The sequence below is a fragment of the Drosophila busckii genome, chromosome 2L (assembly GCF_011750605.1).
Source record: "Drosophila busckii strain San Diego stock center, stock number 13000-0081.31 chromosome 2L, ASM1175060v1, whole genome shotgun sequence".
In the NCBI taxonomy this organism is placed as follows: Eukaryota; Metazoa; Arthropoda; class Insecta; order Diptera; family Drosophilidae; genus Drosophila; species Drosophila busckii.
This window is the reverse complement of record NC_046604.1, coordinates 5,446,300-5,464,784: the sequence shown is the minus strand read 5'-3', so window position 1 is coordinate 5,464,784 and position 18,485 is coordinate 5,446,300. Positions and strand designations below refer to the sequence as shown.

Below are 18,485 nucleotides of genomic sequence, written 5' to 3'. Positions count from 1 at the left end.
GCTCACATCTCTATTACAACTTATTTGTTATTAGTCAACAACTTTGTTTTGCGTATTGATTATTTATGTTTGGTAATAATTTAGTTTCATGGAAACAGAACTTAGCAATTCAAAATATGCGCTTATTTCGCGACAAGTTGAATTATTAGTTGCTTACGATAATGCTGGCATACTACGCTCCGATGTGGACAACACAGCTGACAAATTTTTGGCAGAGCCAGGAACACTCATAAAGATAATAAAAACGACACACGAAAGCGAAAATGAAAAATGTATTGTTCAGATATTAAACTTTACAAAGGAGAGTTTTATTTTGAACAATCTATATGAATGCAGAGCAAGTTGTTTAGTGAAAGTTGCCGAGAGCTTTTGGCCATTCGTGATAAGCATTGTGGATCCAAAGCGTCGTTTAAGCCTTGTTAACAATAAAGAACAATGCCGCTTTTTGCAGCACTTGAAAGAGAACGCTTTTGTCAGCGTACAAGGCAGTCTGTTTGGGAACACAAACACTTTCTATGATTGCATTATACGATATATTGGACCAGTGCAGGAATTGAGTGGTGTTGGTTACTTTTTTGGCTTGGAGCTATTGGTATGTGCGCTTAGAGCATGTTAATATTTTAATATATAAATAACCTATGTTTTTTCCTTAGCATCTTAATAGTGGACTCTCACCTCAAGCGATTAACATTCCTTTTGCAAAGAAATATATGCAATGTGATCCTACCTTATCCATATTCACCACAGCAGACTGGATAACTCCCATTCCAAACGAACTTAAACAAAAATTAACAGCTAAAAAAATATTAAACAACACACTTGATCGTATGTGCACTGCTTTTGCGCCTGCTTTAAATGTTAACAATCAACGCACTGAGAAAAGACAAAAGAAGCGTTTGCCCTCGGCTCAGTTCTATGACGCGCCCTCAAATAGATGCGATTCTGACCAAGTTAATGATGATGGCTGGCTGGCTCTAGATGAAAACCTACAATTTAGTATTGACGACAACAAGAACACTTACATTAAAGATACAAGTTTGGCAAATAACTGCGGCACGATGAATAACAAAGATAAGGAAATTATTGTCATCAATAACAGCGATATTTTAGATTCGACTAAGAACGATGTCATCATTGTCAATCCTCAGGATAACAATCGCATTGCCGAATCGAATGTCGATTTGGCTGATCTGCTTGGCACTAATTGGCCTACAAATGCTGGTGGTGCGGCTATGATACTGAATAATAGAAATCAGTTGACGTCAAAATTAAATGACAATAAATTGGATAAATTTGCATCCACAACTGGATCCACTTACGCTTCCTTATTGAGAAACAAAGATGAGGATAAGAGGGAAATTGAATTGCCTGTTGATGTCAAGTTTAATGCACATTCCGGTAAGATTATTCACTCAATCATTCAATGCATACTTGCATATATTCTCTGGCATTACTCTTGCTACTTAGCAATATTTAAATTTTTAAATATTACTCAGAACATGCACTGCGGAGTTTTATTTGATGTAATTTTATAATTTATGAAATTGCAGTCTCAAAAAAGAATCATTTAAAATTTCAGGGAAACAAAAAAAAAAAGAAGTTATTTATAGATTTATTGCTCAACAATGTATAGGGTATCTGACAGGCTATAGCTCTAATGAGGGTCTAATCTTTTTTAAATATATATATAAATGTGTGCGTGTGATAAAAATACATTTTCGGTCTCTGCACTATGTTTGTTATATATAGTATATGCCATTTGTAAAACAATTTTCAACGAGAACACACTTTTTGCGCGTAATGTTTATTACACTAGTTATTTAATTTCTATTGAAATTGGCTGATAAAACGTTCGTTCGTATGTAAATGTTAGTGTGCATCAGATCAATCAAAAACAAAAGTTAATTATGTATAATATTCCATTGACTGTGTTGGAATTCAATTCACCAAAGAGTACATACAGTTTTGACGGTAATCAGTTCAATATTAAAAGCCTCAATTACAATCTGTGTACAATTTTAATACATTTATCGCTTACAGATATAAATAGTTCAGACTTTGAGCGTCTATGTGAAATTCCTGGGACCAAACTTACAGTTGGTTCGCTGGTTGAAGTATCTAATTCAGAATACGCGGATCTATATGGTGTAATACGTTGGATTGGCATACCGCCTGGTTCGTCGAATGTAATGGTCGGCATTGAAGTTGAAGATGATCCCAATATAAGAAATCTTTCTGCATCTGATGGCACTTACAACGGTGTTCGGTAAATATCAATTTTAATTCAATTCAATTCAATAGATAGCAATTTGTGTTTTTTTTTACAGATTATTTCAATGCCGCGAAGGCGGAGCTATTTTTGTGCCCTCTAATAAATGTACAAATGATCGCAGATTTGTAGAAGCGGAGGGCAGTCATTCGACTAGCAGACTCTCCGCTGATTTAGAGGCACCCAAATTCGGTCATGTGGATTGTCCTACAGTTTTAGGCGCTGTGCCACCCATAAGTAACTAATTAAATGACCAATTGTTTTATAACAAATTAATTATTATAACTATTCTAGGAGTGCGGAATACAGAGGAATTGGAAGACTTGTGTGGGAAATTCAAAGGCATACAGGGACATCACAACTCCTGTTATTTAGATGCTACATTGTTTTCAATGTTTACATTTACAAGTGTGTTTGATTCCATTCTATACAGAAAGCCCGACGCACAGGTAACACTTAGCATTCTGTTCTTTATTCATAATCTTCAAATCATAATTTTTCTTCAGGACATTGCACAGTATAGCGCTGTTCAAAATGTTTTGCGCGATGAGATAGTCAATCCATTGCGAAAAAATGTTTTTACACGAGCTGATCGGGTTATGAAGTTGCGCAAATTTTTGGACCAGTTGAGTTCTGTGAGTGGACTAACCAGTGAGGAAAAAGATCCTGAAGAGTTCTTAAACAGCTTATTATCACAAATTATGCGCGTCGAGCCATTTTTAAAAGTAAGTTAAGTTTTACTGTCTGTTGGTTAAAATTACAAACCGATTCCACTTGTAGCTTAGCTCCGGGCAGGACTCTTACTTTTATCAGCTATTTGTGGAAAAGGATGAGCGTCTTACCTTTCCAACAGTGCAGCAATTGTTTGAGCAAAGTTTCCATTCGTCTGATATAAAGTTAAAAGAGGTTCCATCATGTTTAATTATACAAATGCCTCGTTTTGGCAAAAATTACAAAATGTATCCCAGAATTTTACCTTCGCAAGTTTTGGATGTCACCGACATAATTGAAGATTGTACGTTGTTAGCAAATATATTTAATTTCTTGAATGCATTAATTAATTTTGAAATTGCAGCGCCTCGTCAGTGTTCTGTTTGTGGAAAACTTGCAGAATATGAATGCCGCGAATGCTTTGGAAGCTTGCAGGTTGGCTCTGGTCTTGAGTGTACAGCCTTCTGCCAACATTGCCTTAAAACAGCGCACTTGCATGCAAAAAGGTTAGTTTCTTAAATATATAAATATGGAGAATATTTTATTTTCCATTACGTTTTCAGAGCCAATCACACGTCAAAGAAAATTTATGTACCGAGAGACTTTAAAGTCATGGCTGATCACATGGTTTTACCAAGGCTCTACATGGAACTTTTTGCCGTTGTATGTATAGAGACCTCACATTATGTTGCGTTCGTTAAAGCTGGCTCTGGTCCTGATGCACCTTGGTGCTTCTTTGACTCAATGGCGGATCGAAAGGGTACTACTATAGCTCACTACTATCGGAACTTTTTAACAATTAAGCTACAATTTATTTAATATAGGCGAAAAGAATGGCTACAATATACCGGAAATGACTTCAGTGCGAGAGCTTTCCCAATGGCTATCCGACGAAGGCGCCCGAGTAATTAATGAAACTGCAGTAAAGGACAAAGTCTTACCTGAACACGCTAAGCGTTTATTTTGTGACGCTTATATGTGTATGTACCAAAGCACGGATGTTATGATGTATCACTAAAAATTTTATACACATTAATACATTAAATATGTAATGTACCTTAATATAATAATAATAAAAACCCAAAAAAAATGTGTTGTTTATTTTCGGTAAGTGCAAGTTGGTAGAGTTAATTTTTTACTCTTGAATGCCGATAACATTACTTTGCTTAACTGTTAACTGTCTGTTCTAACGGTTATGCAGTTAAAATTATGTTAAGAATTTACTTCCTCAAGCAGTTATGCTCTGCTCCGGCCAAGAAGAGAAACTGAGCACAGATTAATTTTGGCAAATGGCAATTTAAGAAAATCCACCCTCTCATGTTAAGAGAAAGCAAAGCTCTTTGCAAAAGAGAAAATTGTCCAATTTGAAATAAAGTTGAATAACATTGGCATACTCATATAGATTTTTATGAATAGAATTTGAATTTTTTAATTTTAATGTGTAAAATGTTTGCATAATTTTTTGAATCCCTAACTAATTTACATCTGAAAATATACAAAACCCACCCCTACTGTTTGCTATTATACATTTTTACACTCAGAAAAAACACCACCATACATAGCATTTTATGCGTTGCTGTGATTTCTAAATTCGTTAACATGAAATTATGCATTTGCATAAAAGAGCGAATTTTTCTCTGGTCGTATACTTAATTTTTGTGAGTAACAATGCTGCTAGGTAAAATTAAATAAAATAAGCAACACGGGGGGCTTAAAAAAAAATTAAATTAAAATGTGTGTTGTACTTATCCCATATCTGCATAGGATGCCTGCTTTTAGCACCGTGTACACACAAACGCGCACACATACACACAGATTAGATTTATGCCGCTGTAAAAATATCCTCTCAGTACATCTGCTGGCTAGCGAAATTTTATGCAATTCTTAAAACAACAGTAGAGAAAAGGTTTTAGTCCCGGGTCGCCTGTCGCTGGGTAATGGTCTTCCATAAAAGCCAAGCCTGAAATACAAGTGACAAGTGAAGTATGTGCGTGTGTGAGTGTACATACATACATGTATGTATGTATATATGCTTGATTTTAAGGTTGTGATTTCTGTTGTGCAGAAAGCATTGTACAATGTGCAGATGAAATTATTTAAATAATATTATTTGTTTGTGCTCTGTGACAAACGTATACATATTTGTATATATGTGTATGCGTATACGTAATGTAAAATGCATAGTTTTCCTATGGTCGTGTGTATGTATGTAAATATAACGGTAGCAAGCCAAATATGAATGTATGTATGTGTGCCTGCGTGTGTGCGTGGGTACATGTGCAAGTTAGCCAAAAGCGTTATGCGGATGTAGTTTGTACATATGTATGTATGTACTTAAGTGCGTATTTACATTTGAAGGCACACATGTACATAATATGTACATTTGTATGTATATATGTGTGTGCGTTGTATTTGCGTGTTTATACCTACGTAAATAATTGTGTTTGTGATTATTTATAAAATAGCCTTACATTAAAGGCTAATCAAAATTGAATTTAATTAATAATGATGTGCATAAACTTAAGTTTATGTGTATATACTTATGTATGCAACTATGATATGATTTGTGATGATTTTTGCTATTTATGTAATTCAACAAATTCTGCTCGAAAAAATGATATCCCTGCTATTATGCATAACAAACTCTAAGGATACAAATACAGACACATGAGTGCATATAAAACTTTTTGGCAAATCTACAATTTGCCAATCGATGTACCATACATACATATGTAAGTCTCTTTGTATGTAATTGCATAAATATTTGTACATGTAATTTGTGATTGTAATTATGTACATACATACATTTGCATGTAAGTTGTTATTGACTTTCGAATGCGCAAATGTATAAAGGAACTAATAAGATAGAATGTATGTGCCGGTTTGCTAAAACAGCAATAGATAGTATCTGTCAGATATATACATACATAATAATAAAATTTATTTATATGTATGACTGTGTTTATACAAACATACATAGCATGTTATGGTAAACCCTCCATCCTTCACTGTTACGCTTTTGTGTTTGTATTACTTGCAGAAGTTTGTTAGTTTGTGTGTGTGTGTGCGCGTGTCTGTGTAAGTAGGTAACACGCGTAGTGTCGTGAACTTCCGTTGTGTGCACTGTGAGAAAATTTATGTAATGTTAGCCGTAAAGTTAAACAGCTTTAAATTTGTGTGGACAGACACTTCATTCTCATATACTTACATACTCATATACTTACATACTCATATACTATTAAACTTTGAGCAGTCCATTTCATGCATGAAGGTTAAGCACTAGAAAGCCCATAAGCTATGATGCTTGGAACTCAATAGTCCTCTTGTGCTTGGTAGTGTTGTGAAAGTGATTTGAAGATGAAAAGCTGATGAAGATATGAATGAACTACAAAAGAAAAGAATAGTCAAAGCCCATTAACCATGCTCATCGAAAGAAAAGTACTTGAGTATTATTTGCTAGTCTATGCTAAGTTTTAAGGTCAAACATTATTGAATCAAACAGCAGAAAACATTGATTGTGTTATTTAATTTTAACAGGGAAATGGTTTGCTCAGCTAATGCAATAAAATAAAAGCTAGTAAAAGACTAAGTTGTGACATGATGACTAATCCGATGTAAGTATTTATTATATGTGCTGCAGTATCGCCACTCAACGATTTTCTTCAGCTTCCTTCTTCGAAAACCGTCCGAAGCCATCTTCCATCTGCTGTAATATTACTTCTGTAACAATTTCTGTTTTCAAAAAACATTCGATACGAAGCTTTAAAAAATGCACGCTGCAACTTCTGATCGCGGAGCGGGAGGCGGTGGCTCCTGGAGACTGCCACCAGACGAGACCTTGCAAGTTGGAGACTCAAAGCAAAAGGATCAAGACCTCGATCTGGACGAAGGCCACAACTGGCGCAGTATTATATTTTCACTGCTAGTCATTAGCTTCGTCATAGCGGGCATAATAACTGCTATCTATTTATTGGGGTATGCCTATTAATAGATCCCAGCACTAGAATATGCAACTACTTACATTTTTATTTTTACAGATATGTAGACGAGCTGCTCTATTGGTCGGGACGTCGCATGATCCTAGAGGAGTATTTGCAAGGAGAGCTTACACCAACGAGACTTCAGCCCTCGTGGGTCACAACACAAAAGTATGTATTTCAGTCGGACGACGGAGGACTTTCCATTTTGGATACAACCGCCAACTCAATAAACATATTGGTAACAAATCACACCATACGTCAACTCAATGTACGGGGCTATCAATGCTCACATGATCTTAAATATGTACTCTTCAGACACAATGTAAAAAAAGTAAGTACGCCTCAGCTACAGTATTTATATTATGTACGTGTATACAAATTGGTTATAATAGATTTTTCAGAAATCGTTTACTGCGTTCTACACAATCTATGATGTGGATAATGATCACCACATGCCAGTAAAGTTAAAAGACTCATCGAAGGTACAAAGAACTCGTCTTCAATACGCGGCCTGGCTGGGAAATACGACTTCCCTTGTAATAGTTGCTGACAATGATATATACGTACGACAATCGCCCTCGATGGAGGAGGATATAAGAATAACAACGACAGGACTTGAAAATAGTATTTACAATGGCGTTCCAGATTGGCTTTACCAGGGTAATGTTCTGCATTATAATTTAAATCGAATGTTATGTGGCTTACATTGTTAATATTTTTAATTGTATAGAGGAAATTTTTGAAATGCCTGAAGCAATTTGGTCGTCTATAGATGGCAGTCACTTCATGTTTGCCTTATTCAATGATACCCACGTGGGCATGATGACATACCCGTGGTTAGCTTCCGGCGCTATTATCGCTGGTAGCGGCATGACGTCGGGAAGCTCCTTTCCTGAGACTAGAAACGTGCGTTACCCAACGCCCGGCACTGCCAATCCAGAAGTCCAATTGTGGGTTGTGGACATAACGAACTTTATATCCATAACAAAGGTGGAATTAAAGCCACCGCCCTCTTTGAATGGACAGTGAGTTAATTGGCAACATTAAAATTTATCTTCAATTGAAATTAATTATTTCGACTTTCAAGGGATTATTACCTTACCTCGGCCGGTTGGGTATCGGATAGCAATCATCAGGTCTCTGTTGTTTATATGGCGCGTTCGCAAAATTACAGCATTATAGCAACCTGCGTCAAGGATAAGCATTGGACATGCTCAGAGGTAAACACTCTTCTAATATATACATTTAAGTTAAAGTATTTTAAATGCAAACATTTGCAGATACATTCCGAGAGGGCGCCTGAAGACGAATGGCTCGACATATTTCCACATCCAGTGTTTGCGCCGGATGGCAATAGTTTTTTATTGCTCGCAGGCATTCAGGAGTCGGGAAACGATCACTATACCCATATAAAGCACATAACTATAACGCAGCAAAGAATTTCCGTAATATCCCACGGTCGTTACGAAGTAAGCGCATTTTATTTCCACAAGTAAACCATTGCCTAATGCAAAGTGTTCTAGGTTTTGAAAATACTCTGCTGGGATACTGCCAATCATGTCGTTTATTATTTGGCTACTCAAGATAAAAAGCCCGGTCAACGCCATCTTTATTCGGTTAAAGATCCCGTTCACGATGATACCAGAAAGTTAGTTTAGTCATATTTAAAGATTTGTTACTCTCTTAATGATTGCAATTTTTATTTTTAGAAGCGAGCCGCAGTGTATAACTTGCGATCTGGGCGAGGCTCTGTGGAGTAGCCGATATTATTATGTGAACTGTTCGCACTTCGATGCCTTTATAACGCCAACAACTGGTATTGCAACAAACAATGGAATTGATTTCTACATTTTAGAGTGTCAAGGTCCAGGACTGCCCGTGTCAGGAGTGCACATGCACAAGACACACAGCCTTGTCAAAATATTATACGACACTCGGCCATTTTATACAGAGAGGCTACAAAAATTAGCATTACCAATTCAAAAATCATTTGAAATCTCGCTGCCACATGGTAGTCGTGCTCAAGTGCAATTACTCTTGCCACCTAGCTGGAGGGAAGAGCTTCGGGATGCAGCTTTTCCGGTTGTAGTCGAAGTGTAAGTATATACATGCATAAGAACTAAAGATCCAAGTATATATGTTCTTTTCTCATAGAAACGGACGTCCAGGCTCAGAGTCTGTTTCTGAGAAGTTTAGAATAGACTGGGGCACGTACATGTCCTCCAGAAACGATGTTATTTATGTGCGCTTGGATGTCAGAGGTGCAAAAGGACAAAGCAAAAAATCCTTATATCGCCATTTAGGTGGTGTTGAAGTTCAGGATCAAATTGCTGTATTGAAGTAAGTACTTAACCTTTATATATATAGACCAAGCTAATTCTTTTTATTCTTAGACATCTATTGGACACTATAAGTTTCCTAGATGAAACAAGAGTTGGCATTTGGGGCTGGGGCTATGGAGGATATGTCACCTCAATGGTGCTGGGCACCCAACAAAATGTGTTCAAATGCGGAATATCGATTTCCCCTATTGCAGATTGGCTTTATTACAGTAAGCTTAACAATATTAGTGAACAACATTCAGCTAATACTTATTATGCTTTTCAGATTCTGCATTTACTGAACGAATATTAGGGCTTCCTGCTGAAAATTATAAAGGTTACGTAGAAGCGGACGCAACTCAGCGTGCTCGTCTGATTAAGTCGAATTCATTTTTCCTCATTCACGGCTTAGCCGACTCCACGGCGCCATATGTGCATGGCGTTCAATTGGCTAAATCACTGACCGAAGCAAATATATTATATAGATATCAGGTAGGAGTTGGATTTACCCACGACTTTTTGCATATGAGCGGATATTATAATCTTTGTATTGCAGACTTATGCCGATGAAGGTCATGATCTCAACGGAGTGTTGGAGCATGTGTATTCGTCTATGGAACACTACTTTGCGGAATGCTTAAGCTTGGACCCGGACGATACCAAGCCAGACTTAGATCAAAATATGGTACCTGCTGAGTAGGAATTGTAGAGCGCTTCTCGATGTAAATAGAATAGGGTTAGACTAACTTACGACGAAATATTTCAATTGTTATATTATTATAAGTGCGTACACTGGTTGTTTTCCAAAAAGGACATTTCAATATATAAATATGATACAAGCATGCAAACATATATAATGTAATACATACATAGGTCGCAATATTTTACTTTTTATTCAATTTTTGAAAAATGTCCTTTTGATTCTAAATAGTGTGAGTGTAAATATTCTTTTCTTTTTTTTAGGATTGAAATGCGTTAAAACGCTTATAGCTACAATATGTATGTATACCAGATAAGATTTAACAAGATAACGCTTACGAAGTCTTTCAATTGTATTTCACTGAACTCCATGTTTTATGTGGGTCAATATATACACAGATACACTGCTTCCTTTACTCGAATCTTCCCAGTATGAACATTTTTAAAAACATATTATATACAACTTAGCTAACTAATCACAAGGATGCAAATTGAATGTTGTTTAATGCGCTTGTCAGAAAATTGCAACAATTAATTGTTGGCATTTGTAATAATATCGCAGCGTTAGATAAATTATTTAAAAGGTATTTAACACTGAACAGCAGTGAGCTAATATATTATATTTCTGCAATATTACACTAACTTTTAGTTACTACTTTTATTATAATGTTACTTAATCTTATAATTAGAGTCCTATGTTACATAAAGTTAAACTATATCACTGCTGTTCGGAATACCCCAGATGTATAGACCCTATTCTCCTAGCTACTCAATTTGGTTGTTATTTAGGATTACAGGTTAACTTAGGACATTCACGGTGAGTCTTTAACGCAGGACAGGACAAAACAAAACAAAACTAAATCATATATCTTAAGTACTTGTTATTATCTTACTTCGTAACTTCTTTTGTCGTTATGCAATTATTCAATTCACATTAAAGCAATTCCAAACTTGTTGATTACTCACCGTGAGGCCCGTCACTGTATAGCATAAAAGTGTAACAAAATTTACATATATCTAGTCCTAATAGCGATATTAAATGCTTAACATAAATGTTTTGTATACTGTAAAATATTGGTGCATAAACTAAATGTTTATTAAATTTTACAAACGACTAGCGAAACATGTGTATGTGAGCTTCGGATGTCCGAAGACATCGTCTTAATTTGTTTACATTGTAAGGGTAAACATGGTGATTAGAGATTTTATAATTAGATCGTATTGTAAATGTAATTGCTATGGAATTTGTTCTCCTTTCTTGAATATTTTGATAAGTAAATAATACTCTCATTTTTAAAAATGATATAAGCGCGAGTGACATTATTGGATGTGTAAATTTTAAAATAATTGGTATTATAATTGTGTCCTGAATCAAATTTGTATAAGAATTGCGTCCTGAATCAAAATAAAAGACAATTATAAATTGACTGGGCATTTTAATACAAGAGCGTCAAACAAACAAAACAGATAATCTCAAAATTTACTCGAATAATAAACGAATTGATTTGATTTTTATACTATGCTTTTATTTATTGCTTATTTTTATACATTTTATACAAATGTATTAACAAATAGTTTTTGTCTCCTTGGAAGCTATTTCAACAAAACTGAAATTGTATTGAGCAACTGTGTCTACTTGTCCAATTTAACAATAATTGTTTCGAACGCATTAATTACAAATTGTTTAAAATATATTTTCCGAGTCTGACCCTCGGGAAGCAGCATACGATCTCCACTGTAAAAATGTGAATTTAAATCTAAAGCCAATTGCTGGCCGCCGAAATTTGTAATTGAGACAAATGAGTTTCTCCGCGGGTAATTGCGTGTTATAATCAAAATATCGGCGTTGCTATGAGGTAGTACTTGAGTATTTGGCCTTTTATCATTTGCCTTGCAAACATAGTTCTTGTATAACGAAGGTGACAGCTGACGCAGGGCTATCATTTGTTCAATCACCTGTAGATTGCGAGATTCTGTAGAGTGAGCATTTGTATAATTGTGTGATTCATGCAACCATTTCTGATGCTTAAGATGAGTCTCGTGATTAAATTCTTTCTTTTGGGCAATTTCCACTTCATTGGCATACAAAATATTCGGTGTACCGGGTAAAAACAATTGCATAAGCGTTGTGGCGAGTATTTGTTTCGTATTATATATATCCATGCTGCCCACATTGGGGGTCGGAGCTTTAATGGACCAGTGTACCCAAGCACTATCTTCGCTGAGTGGCATTTCTGTTAATGCATGCTTTATGTGCTCCTTTAATCTCTGAGTGCCATTTTCAATGCTCAAATCCATATTTATTAAATCAATATTCGAAAACAGATGTGTGCGCTCTGAGCTCGTCTTATGCTTAAGCACAGATTGATCAACAATCAGCACCTTATCCTTGCCTACAATATTTTTCCAAGTTGCAAAATATTTTGGCAGTGCCGGGTTATGCGCTAAAGATTCCAGGCCCTTTAGATAAAAGCCATCCACGCCATGACCACTCCAGTAGAGTAAGCCCTTTGTGACTTGTTCAAAAACCTCATCCATAGGCTTACCAGAAATCAAACGTTGCAATGGCAAATCTAATAGCAAAGTCATATTGTGCGAATGCAAAAGTTGGGTTAGCTTTTGAACGTCTTCAAAGTCTCCGAGCTCTGGTCTAATAGCATCTATAAATGACGCATTAAGGTCGGTGCTATGATCATGTCCAACAAATATGGAATTGAGTCGTACTGCTGATATGCCCAACTCGGATAAATGTTGAACGCTGTTTATAATGCCAACAATATCGCCCTTCCCATCATTATTTGAATCTTGATAGTAGACTGGATTTATCTCATAGAACACTCTTCCACGATACCAAGCAGATCTGATAAGAAAAAACATGATTTACTATTTCAAAAATTTGGAACATCATTTACTTACTTAGGATTACAATGCTTTGGCATAGTGGCTATTTGAGCAACAATTATAGAGCACATTCCCAGAATGCCAGATATAAAAACGAAAAAGGTACATTTCCTTATAAGTGGCCAATTCCAAGATACAAATAAAGGAGCTTCTTTCGATTGATTTCTGTTTCCCTTTAAGCAGCTGCTGGAGTCCTAAAATACAATAATAGTTTATCAAAAATATATTTACTACAGCATATAGTTTAATTGGTATACCTGATTGGCTGTAAGATTATTGTTTTGCAAATGATGATAGTTCACCTTATTAAAGAGATTCGTTGATGTACTGTCCAAGGCATCCATTGCAATGCCAGTGCTACTGTCCGATGAGCTTGTCTCCGCCTTGCAGTCAGTATTGCTAATGTTACACGATGTAATGTCACTTCCATTATGATTCGGATTTAGTGGATGCGATAAGGAAGCTGGTCCTAAAATACTGCTATTGGATAGCAGCGGACAAATGGAAGCTTCTTCATCTGGTAGAAATGTTGATGTTGATGGCGATTCCAAGAGTGTTTGTGGGAGCTCGACTTCAAGAAAACTGGGCTCCGTGGAAATGCCCATGTTGTCCATAGTTTAATAATCTAAAAAGAGTAAATGTTTGATCTCGCAAATTAAAAACAACAATAATTCAATATCTAAACAATCGCAGAATCCTACAAAGCGTATTTGTATGTTTATACTTATTGTGAGTTGTATATATCTATTCACACTTCTCATATTTGTCTTTGAATATATACATATATGTATATACGCCTGTTGACATTTAGCGGCCTCAGCATATATGTATATCTACACGCATATAAATACATACATATATATATGTATATAATTATTAACCGTATGTGTACATAAATGCATGTGTACAAAATAAGCAAATCAAACCAAGTAATTATATTTTATTTTCACAAAAACTCTCTCCATGTTTGATAAATAAATAGTTTCCATAATGAAATGCTAAATTGAATTGAAAGAAGTTGCACTGGCTTATATAAATAGAAAATAAGCATGCTCTTTTAGGTATACACATTTGCTATAAATTTCTAAATAGCTCAATAATTCATGCAAAACTTTTTAAGTTTTCAACAACTGATAATACACAACTAACATAATTGAAATTATTAATTTATTTATACAAATAATACAATTAATTTACCCGTATTAATACGTTAAGTATTCGATTCGACCGCAACACAATTCACAAACGTTCGGTTGCAATAGTTTTTTTTAAATGCGCATGCGCGGTTTTACACTGTATATATTTGGGAAATCGATAGTTCTATGCAGCTATCGACAACTCAATTGAGCTTTGATGTTTCCACTGTAATTGAGATTCTCATTATTATTTATCGAAATGAAGCTACCTGTTGGTTAAATTATATTGAATTGTTCAAATGTATATATACATACATACATTTAAGTTAAATAGATTGAGTCTAACTAGTGAGTTATTGTTGATATCGATTGCAACCTAATTGTAAATAATGTGGGGACTTATTGTAACTCATAGCAACCCCATGCTCACTTGTTATTTTTGTCAAGCAAGAGACATATAAAACACAAGTAACAGCTAATATATTTAAATACTGAGATCGACTATTAAGAATAATATATATTTTAGGACAGGATGGATGATAGTGAAGATTTTGAATCATGTGACTTTGCAAATATATCGGAGCAGGCTCCTGAGCCAGCTTTGGAGCCGGAGTTAATGGGAATTTTGCCACCAGATCACCCGCTCTTGCGAAAGTTTCAACAATCCTTAAAGGAGCATCTTTTGCGTACAAAAAACAAGTTACAAAATGAGATTACTGATATAAAATACCAAGTAAAGGTAAAGGAAGAACTGCGGGAGGAACAGGGCCTGGCATTATATGATATGCAAAATAAAATTTCATTCCAAGAACAACAAATTAAAGAGATATCTACCCAAATAGATGAGCACATTGATAAGCGGCAAAAAGAAGAAACTGTTGTGGCACAATTAAAGAAAGAATATGACGAGAAAATTAAATTTACAAGAACTCAAAAGACATTATATCATAATCGAATGATGGAACTAGAAGACCTACAAAGTCTACGATCTAATATCAAAAAATGGGCTTACGATGTTGAGGACGAAGTTAAGAATGCAAAGCGTATTGTAAGCAGGGATGCACAGCTACAAAAACAACTATCGGAGGAGAAAAGAAAATCTGACATAATGTATTATCGGCTTGATATGGAAGTGAAAAAGAAAGAGGCCGAACTACAGTCAATTTGCGATGATGAAATTTCTATCAAGGATGTGGTGAATGTGCTAAACATGAGCATTGCAGACGCCAACACAGATCTGGAAGCCTTGCAAAATGAGCATAAGCGCTTGATTCAAGCCTGGAGTGAAGTTATAATAGCGATCCAGCTAAGGGACAAGATATTATTTCAAGTTCAGGATAACATAGGGTAAACAGAAAATATATATTTTTTATCTTTCAATTGTATTTTTGAAACTTTATCCTCAGCAAGCAAAGGGAGTCGATAAAGCTCAATTCTAATGGCATAGACGCTGTTAAGAAGCAAATATCAAGAGAGCTAGAACTCAATAAAAAACTGGAATCTTTTAAACAGCGATTGGCAGATAGTATGAGTAGCTTGAGTCGTGATTGTATGTAAATTATGCCCAATATTTTTAGCATATTTATTATATATATATATTAAAAACATATAGGTCAACGCGAGATGGAAAATGTTATGGGCTTGCAGACAAAACTTGATGAATTACCGGACTTTTTGGCACAAACGGAAGCTGATTTGCAAGAAGCCACGCGCGAGGGTACCAAGATATCGACAGAGATACGTCGACTAGACCATGTGCTAGATAAAAACCATCTAAAAAAGTTTCGCACTGAAGAAGCTATCCTTAATTTGGCACAAGACCAGCTTATAACGGACAAAGCCAGCGCTTATCGTTTGAAATTATTGAATAAGGCTCAAGAGCAGCGTCGAGTTGTGGATTTATCATTGTCCAAAGTGCAAAATCAATTGGGAATGGCTATGCTTGATGTGGAAAAACTTCGTAGCACTTTATTCAAAATTAAGAAAGACAACGATAAGATTAAAAACAATCTGGATAAGGCTGAAGATAAATCTAACAATTTGGATAACGACTTGAAAAAAATGCAAGCCCAAATCGACGTTAAGATGAACAAACTCGAAAAACTGAACGCCCAAGTTGAAGAGATTCAAAATGCCTTCGGAGAAGATGGCATGAATCCAACTGAAATTAAGGTAAAAGTTAAGGTTAAAAAGTTATCTTATTTGATAATATCAATATTTTCAGATGAAACAAATTGAAAAACAAATTATGGTTGGAGAGCATCAAATTAGAGAGCATCAACAATTCTGGATTATGCTTCAAAATCATTTTGTCAATTTGACTCATAAACGAAGTGATCAACTTAATGAAATACAAGTAACACGGAAGCGTAAGTTCAATTTTTGTTTTTTAAACTGACAGAAAATGTATGCATTTAATATTAATTGTTTTACAGAGCTATCAATCATCAAGCAAAAATCGTTGAAAGTGGAACAGGAGCTAGAAATAGCAGAAAGCAAGACCAAAGATTTAAGGCTGGATATTCAAAAATTTACATCAAAATTGGAATTGCTCAATGAAAAAATTTATACTAAACGCAAAAACCATGAGATCGAGGAGAGTGAATATGAGCATGAGCAATTTGATCTAAGTCAGAAGCTCAAGGTGCGTTATAGAAGACTGAGAATGCCATTGACAATCTTATTGACTATTTTCTTTTATGTACTTTAGGACACTGAAGTCGATACGCTAAGATTGGAGAAAGAAATTGGTGAATTACAAAATGAAATTGAACTTAATAAAGATTTCGTATTGGATAGTCATCGAGAGGCTTTGTCCTGGGAAACCAAACACAAGTTGATTGAGGAGACAATAAATTGGACAAAGACCGAAAAGTCTTTGAATGGTGAAATTGGCGCTATGAAAATAGAAATACATAGAATGAACATACGCTTTAATCAATTAAAGCGTGCTCAAGAAAAGCTAGTGCAGGACCTGGAGCATTGTGTAATGCATCGGGAGCAAATTTTTGTAAGCGCAACCGTCAAGGAGCATGTGGATGCGAAAAAGAAAAAGCTTAAGAACTCTTCACAGGCCCAAGTGAAACTGGATGAGCTTCGCAACAAAGCAAAGTCTGTACAAAACGAAATAAACTTTTTATCAGATAAGCGTTTAGTAGATGACATAAGCAATATTGAGCGCATGGTTTATATACTTCGAAAAATTCAAATTGATCTTAAGCAAGTCACAGATAAGGAGGAGTCCATATGCGCACAAATTGAGGAGGCAACGCTTTTGAAACACGCCAATTTGGAGCAGATAGTTCGCAGACAGACCCGCGCCAAAGCATTCCGAAGACTCAGCGTGTCCAAAAGCCAGCAGAAGCCATTGCGCTCGGAGAGCAGTATGCAACTGCAGTTGCAAAACCAAATCGAAATGAACGACACATTGATGGAAATAGTGCAAACCTTAACAGCTGACTATCCTGATAAAAAGAATTTCTTTACAAAAGTGGTTCACATTTTGAGAGAGTAACTCGATTATAATTAAATAAAAGCATGGATGAAAAGCCTTACATACTTTTCCATATATTATTTTCTTTGGGCTGCCCATTGTGGTTTAGAATTAATTGTACGATAGCCTTGGTAAATGAGTAGTAGTGCACTTTAATGAAGATATAACTTGTATTTAATACATACACGTACCTACATATATACATTTATAAAAATTGGAATGTATTTTGGCAATTACTTGCACTTTTCTAACTAAAAGTTCATACATATTTTTTTTTGACATTTTTATATACTATATGTAGTTGTAATTAATAATCAATTATTATGTGAGCAAGTTATAATTTGCTTTTATAAAATTTATTTTCAAGAAAAAACATCAGTGTATGTATTAAAAATTAGAAATATAAATCTAAGGTCGACATTAAACCCATTTAGAGATCAGCACAAATTCCAATAAAATTGAATTACTTTGACTATTATTAGAGTTTTTAGTGTAATGACAAAACAAACATTCATTGTTTTATATTAGTGAGTAATTTACTAATATTACATTAATTCGAGTTAAATTCTTATTGGAAGCCTGTATAATATGTATGTTAATTAAAAATGTTTTTTGAGTCGACTTTAGTAAAAAGTTCACAATTCCAAATATAGTATGTAATTATTTTCGCGGCAAAACTATAAGTTGAAATACACATATTTAAGAACATTGTATGTAGATTTTAAATTTCAGTTATATGCATGCATGTATATGTATTAAAAGATAACTTTGATTTATCACTAAAAACCGTAGTAACCATACATCAATAAGTATTTAGTGTATATGAATTTATAACGGTGAACATTGATTAAATGAGAAATTTTTTTTGTAAGTTTTGCACATACCAAACACCACATACATACATAAAATTTTAAATTATTTGCTAAATACATATGTTTAATTTGATTCAACACTCCAATAAACATAGTTCAATGA

The 18,485-nt window shown here is 34.9% G+C and overlaps 4 protein-coding genes across 6 annotated transcripts; 3 read left to right on the top strand and 1 right to left on the bottom strand.

Annotated features, from left to right (window-relative positions):
* Nucleotides 1–832: 832 nt before the first annotated feature.
* Nucleotides 833–4,038, top strand: LOC108607474 (ubiquitin carboxyl-terminal hydrolase CYLD). 2 transcript variants are annotated; one of them, XM_017998313.2, is made up of 9 exons: nt 833–1,398; nt 2,041–2,266; nt 2,328–2,506; nt 2,564–2,718; nt 2,776–2,994; nt 3,050–3,284; nt 3,345–3,486; nt 3,544–3,740; nt 3,805–4,038. In XM_017998313.2, the coding sequence occupies exons 1-9, from the start codon at nt 1,059–1,061 to the stop codon at nt 3,996–3,998; spliced, it is 1,887 nt and encodes a 628-aa protein (XP_017853802.1). In that variant the 5' UTR covers nt 833–1,058; the 3' UTR covers nt 3,999–4,038. The 2 variants fall into 2 exon arrangements, with proteins under 2 accessions (XP_017853802.1, XP_017853803.1); XM_017998314.2 differs by lacking the exon at nt 833–1,398 and adding an exon at nt 1,788–1,971 and having other exon boundaries at nt 3,805–4,037.
* An 845-nt stretch (nt 4,039–4,883) lies between these two features.
* Nucleotides 4,884–10,821, top strand: LOC108607473 (dipeptidyl peptidase 4). The gene is made up of 14 exons (XM_017998312.2): nt 4,884–4,963; nt 6,518–6,594; nt 6,647–6,955; nt 7,018–7,291; nt 7,353–7,620; nt 7,691–7,985; nt 8,048–8,180; nt 8,241–8,429; nt 8,484–8,608; nt 8,670–9,056; nt 9,115–9,300; nt 9,354–9,511; nt 9,568–9,773; nt 9,838–10,821. The coding sequence occupies exons 3-14, from the start codon at nt 6,750–6,752 to the stop codon at nt 9,979–9,981; spliced, it is 2,571 nt and encodes an 856-aa protein (XP_017853801.2). The 5' UTR covers nt 4,884–4,963; nt 6,518–6,594; nt 6,647–6,749; the 3' UTR covers nt 9,982–10,821.
* A 682-nt stretch (nt 10,822–11,503) lies between these two features.
* LOC108598932 (maker471) lies at nt 11,504–14,135 on the bottom strand. Of its 2 annotated transcripts, none has more exons than XM_017985700.2 (4): nt 14,079–14,135; nt 13,139–13,506; nt 12,897–13,075; nt 11,504–12,840 (listed from the first exon to the last, which is right to left on the bottom strand). In XM_017985700.2, the coding sequence occupies exons 2-4, from the start codon at nt 13,493–13,495 to the stop codon at nt 11,613–11,615; spliced, it is 1,764 nt and encodes a 587-aa protein (XP_017841189.1). In that variant the 5' UTR covers nt 13,496–13,506; nt 14,079–14,135; the 3' UTR covers nt 11,504–11,612. The 2 variants fall into 2 exon arrangements, with proteins under 2 accessions (XP_017841189.1, XP_017841197.1); XM_017985708.2 differs by having other exon boundaries at nt 13,184–13,506.
* A 347-nt stretch (nt 14,136–14,482) lies between these two features.
* Nucleotides 14,483–17,573, top strand: LOC108596759 (coiled-coil domain-containing protein 40). The gene is made up of 6 exons (XM_017982844.2): nt 14,483–15,364; nt 15,424–15,566; nt 15,630–16,189; nt 16,242–16,386; nt 16,453–16,661; nt 16,728–17,573. Exons 1-6 carry the CDS (start codon nt 14,550–14,552, stop codon nt 17,529–17,531), a joined length of 2,676 nt encoding a protein of 891 aa, XP_017838333.1. The 5' UTR covers nt 14,483–14,549; the 3' UTR covers nt 17,532–17,573.
* Nucleotides 17,574–18,485: the final 912 nt, after the last annotated feature.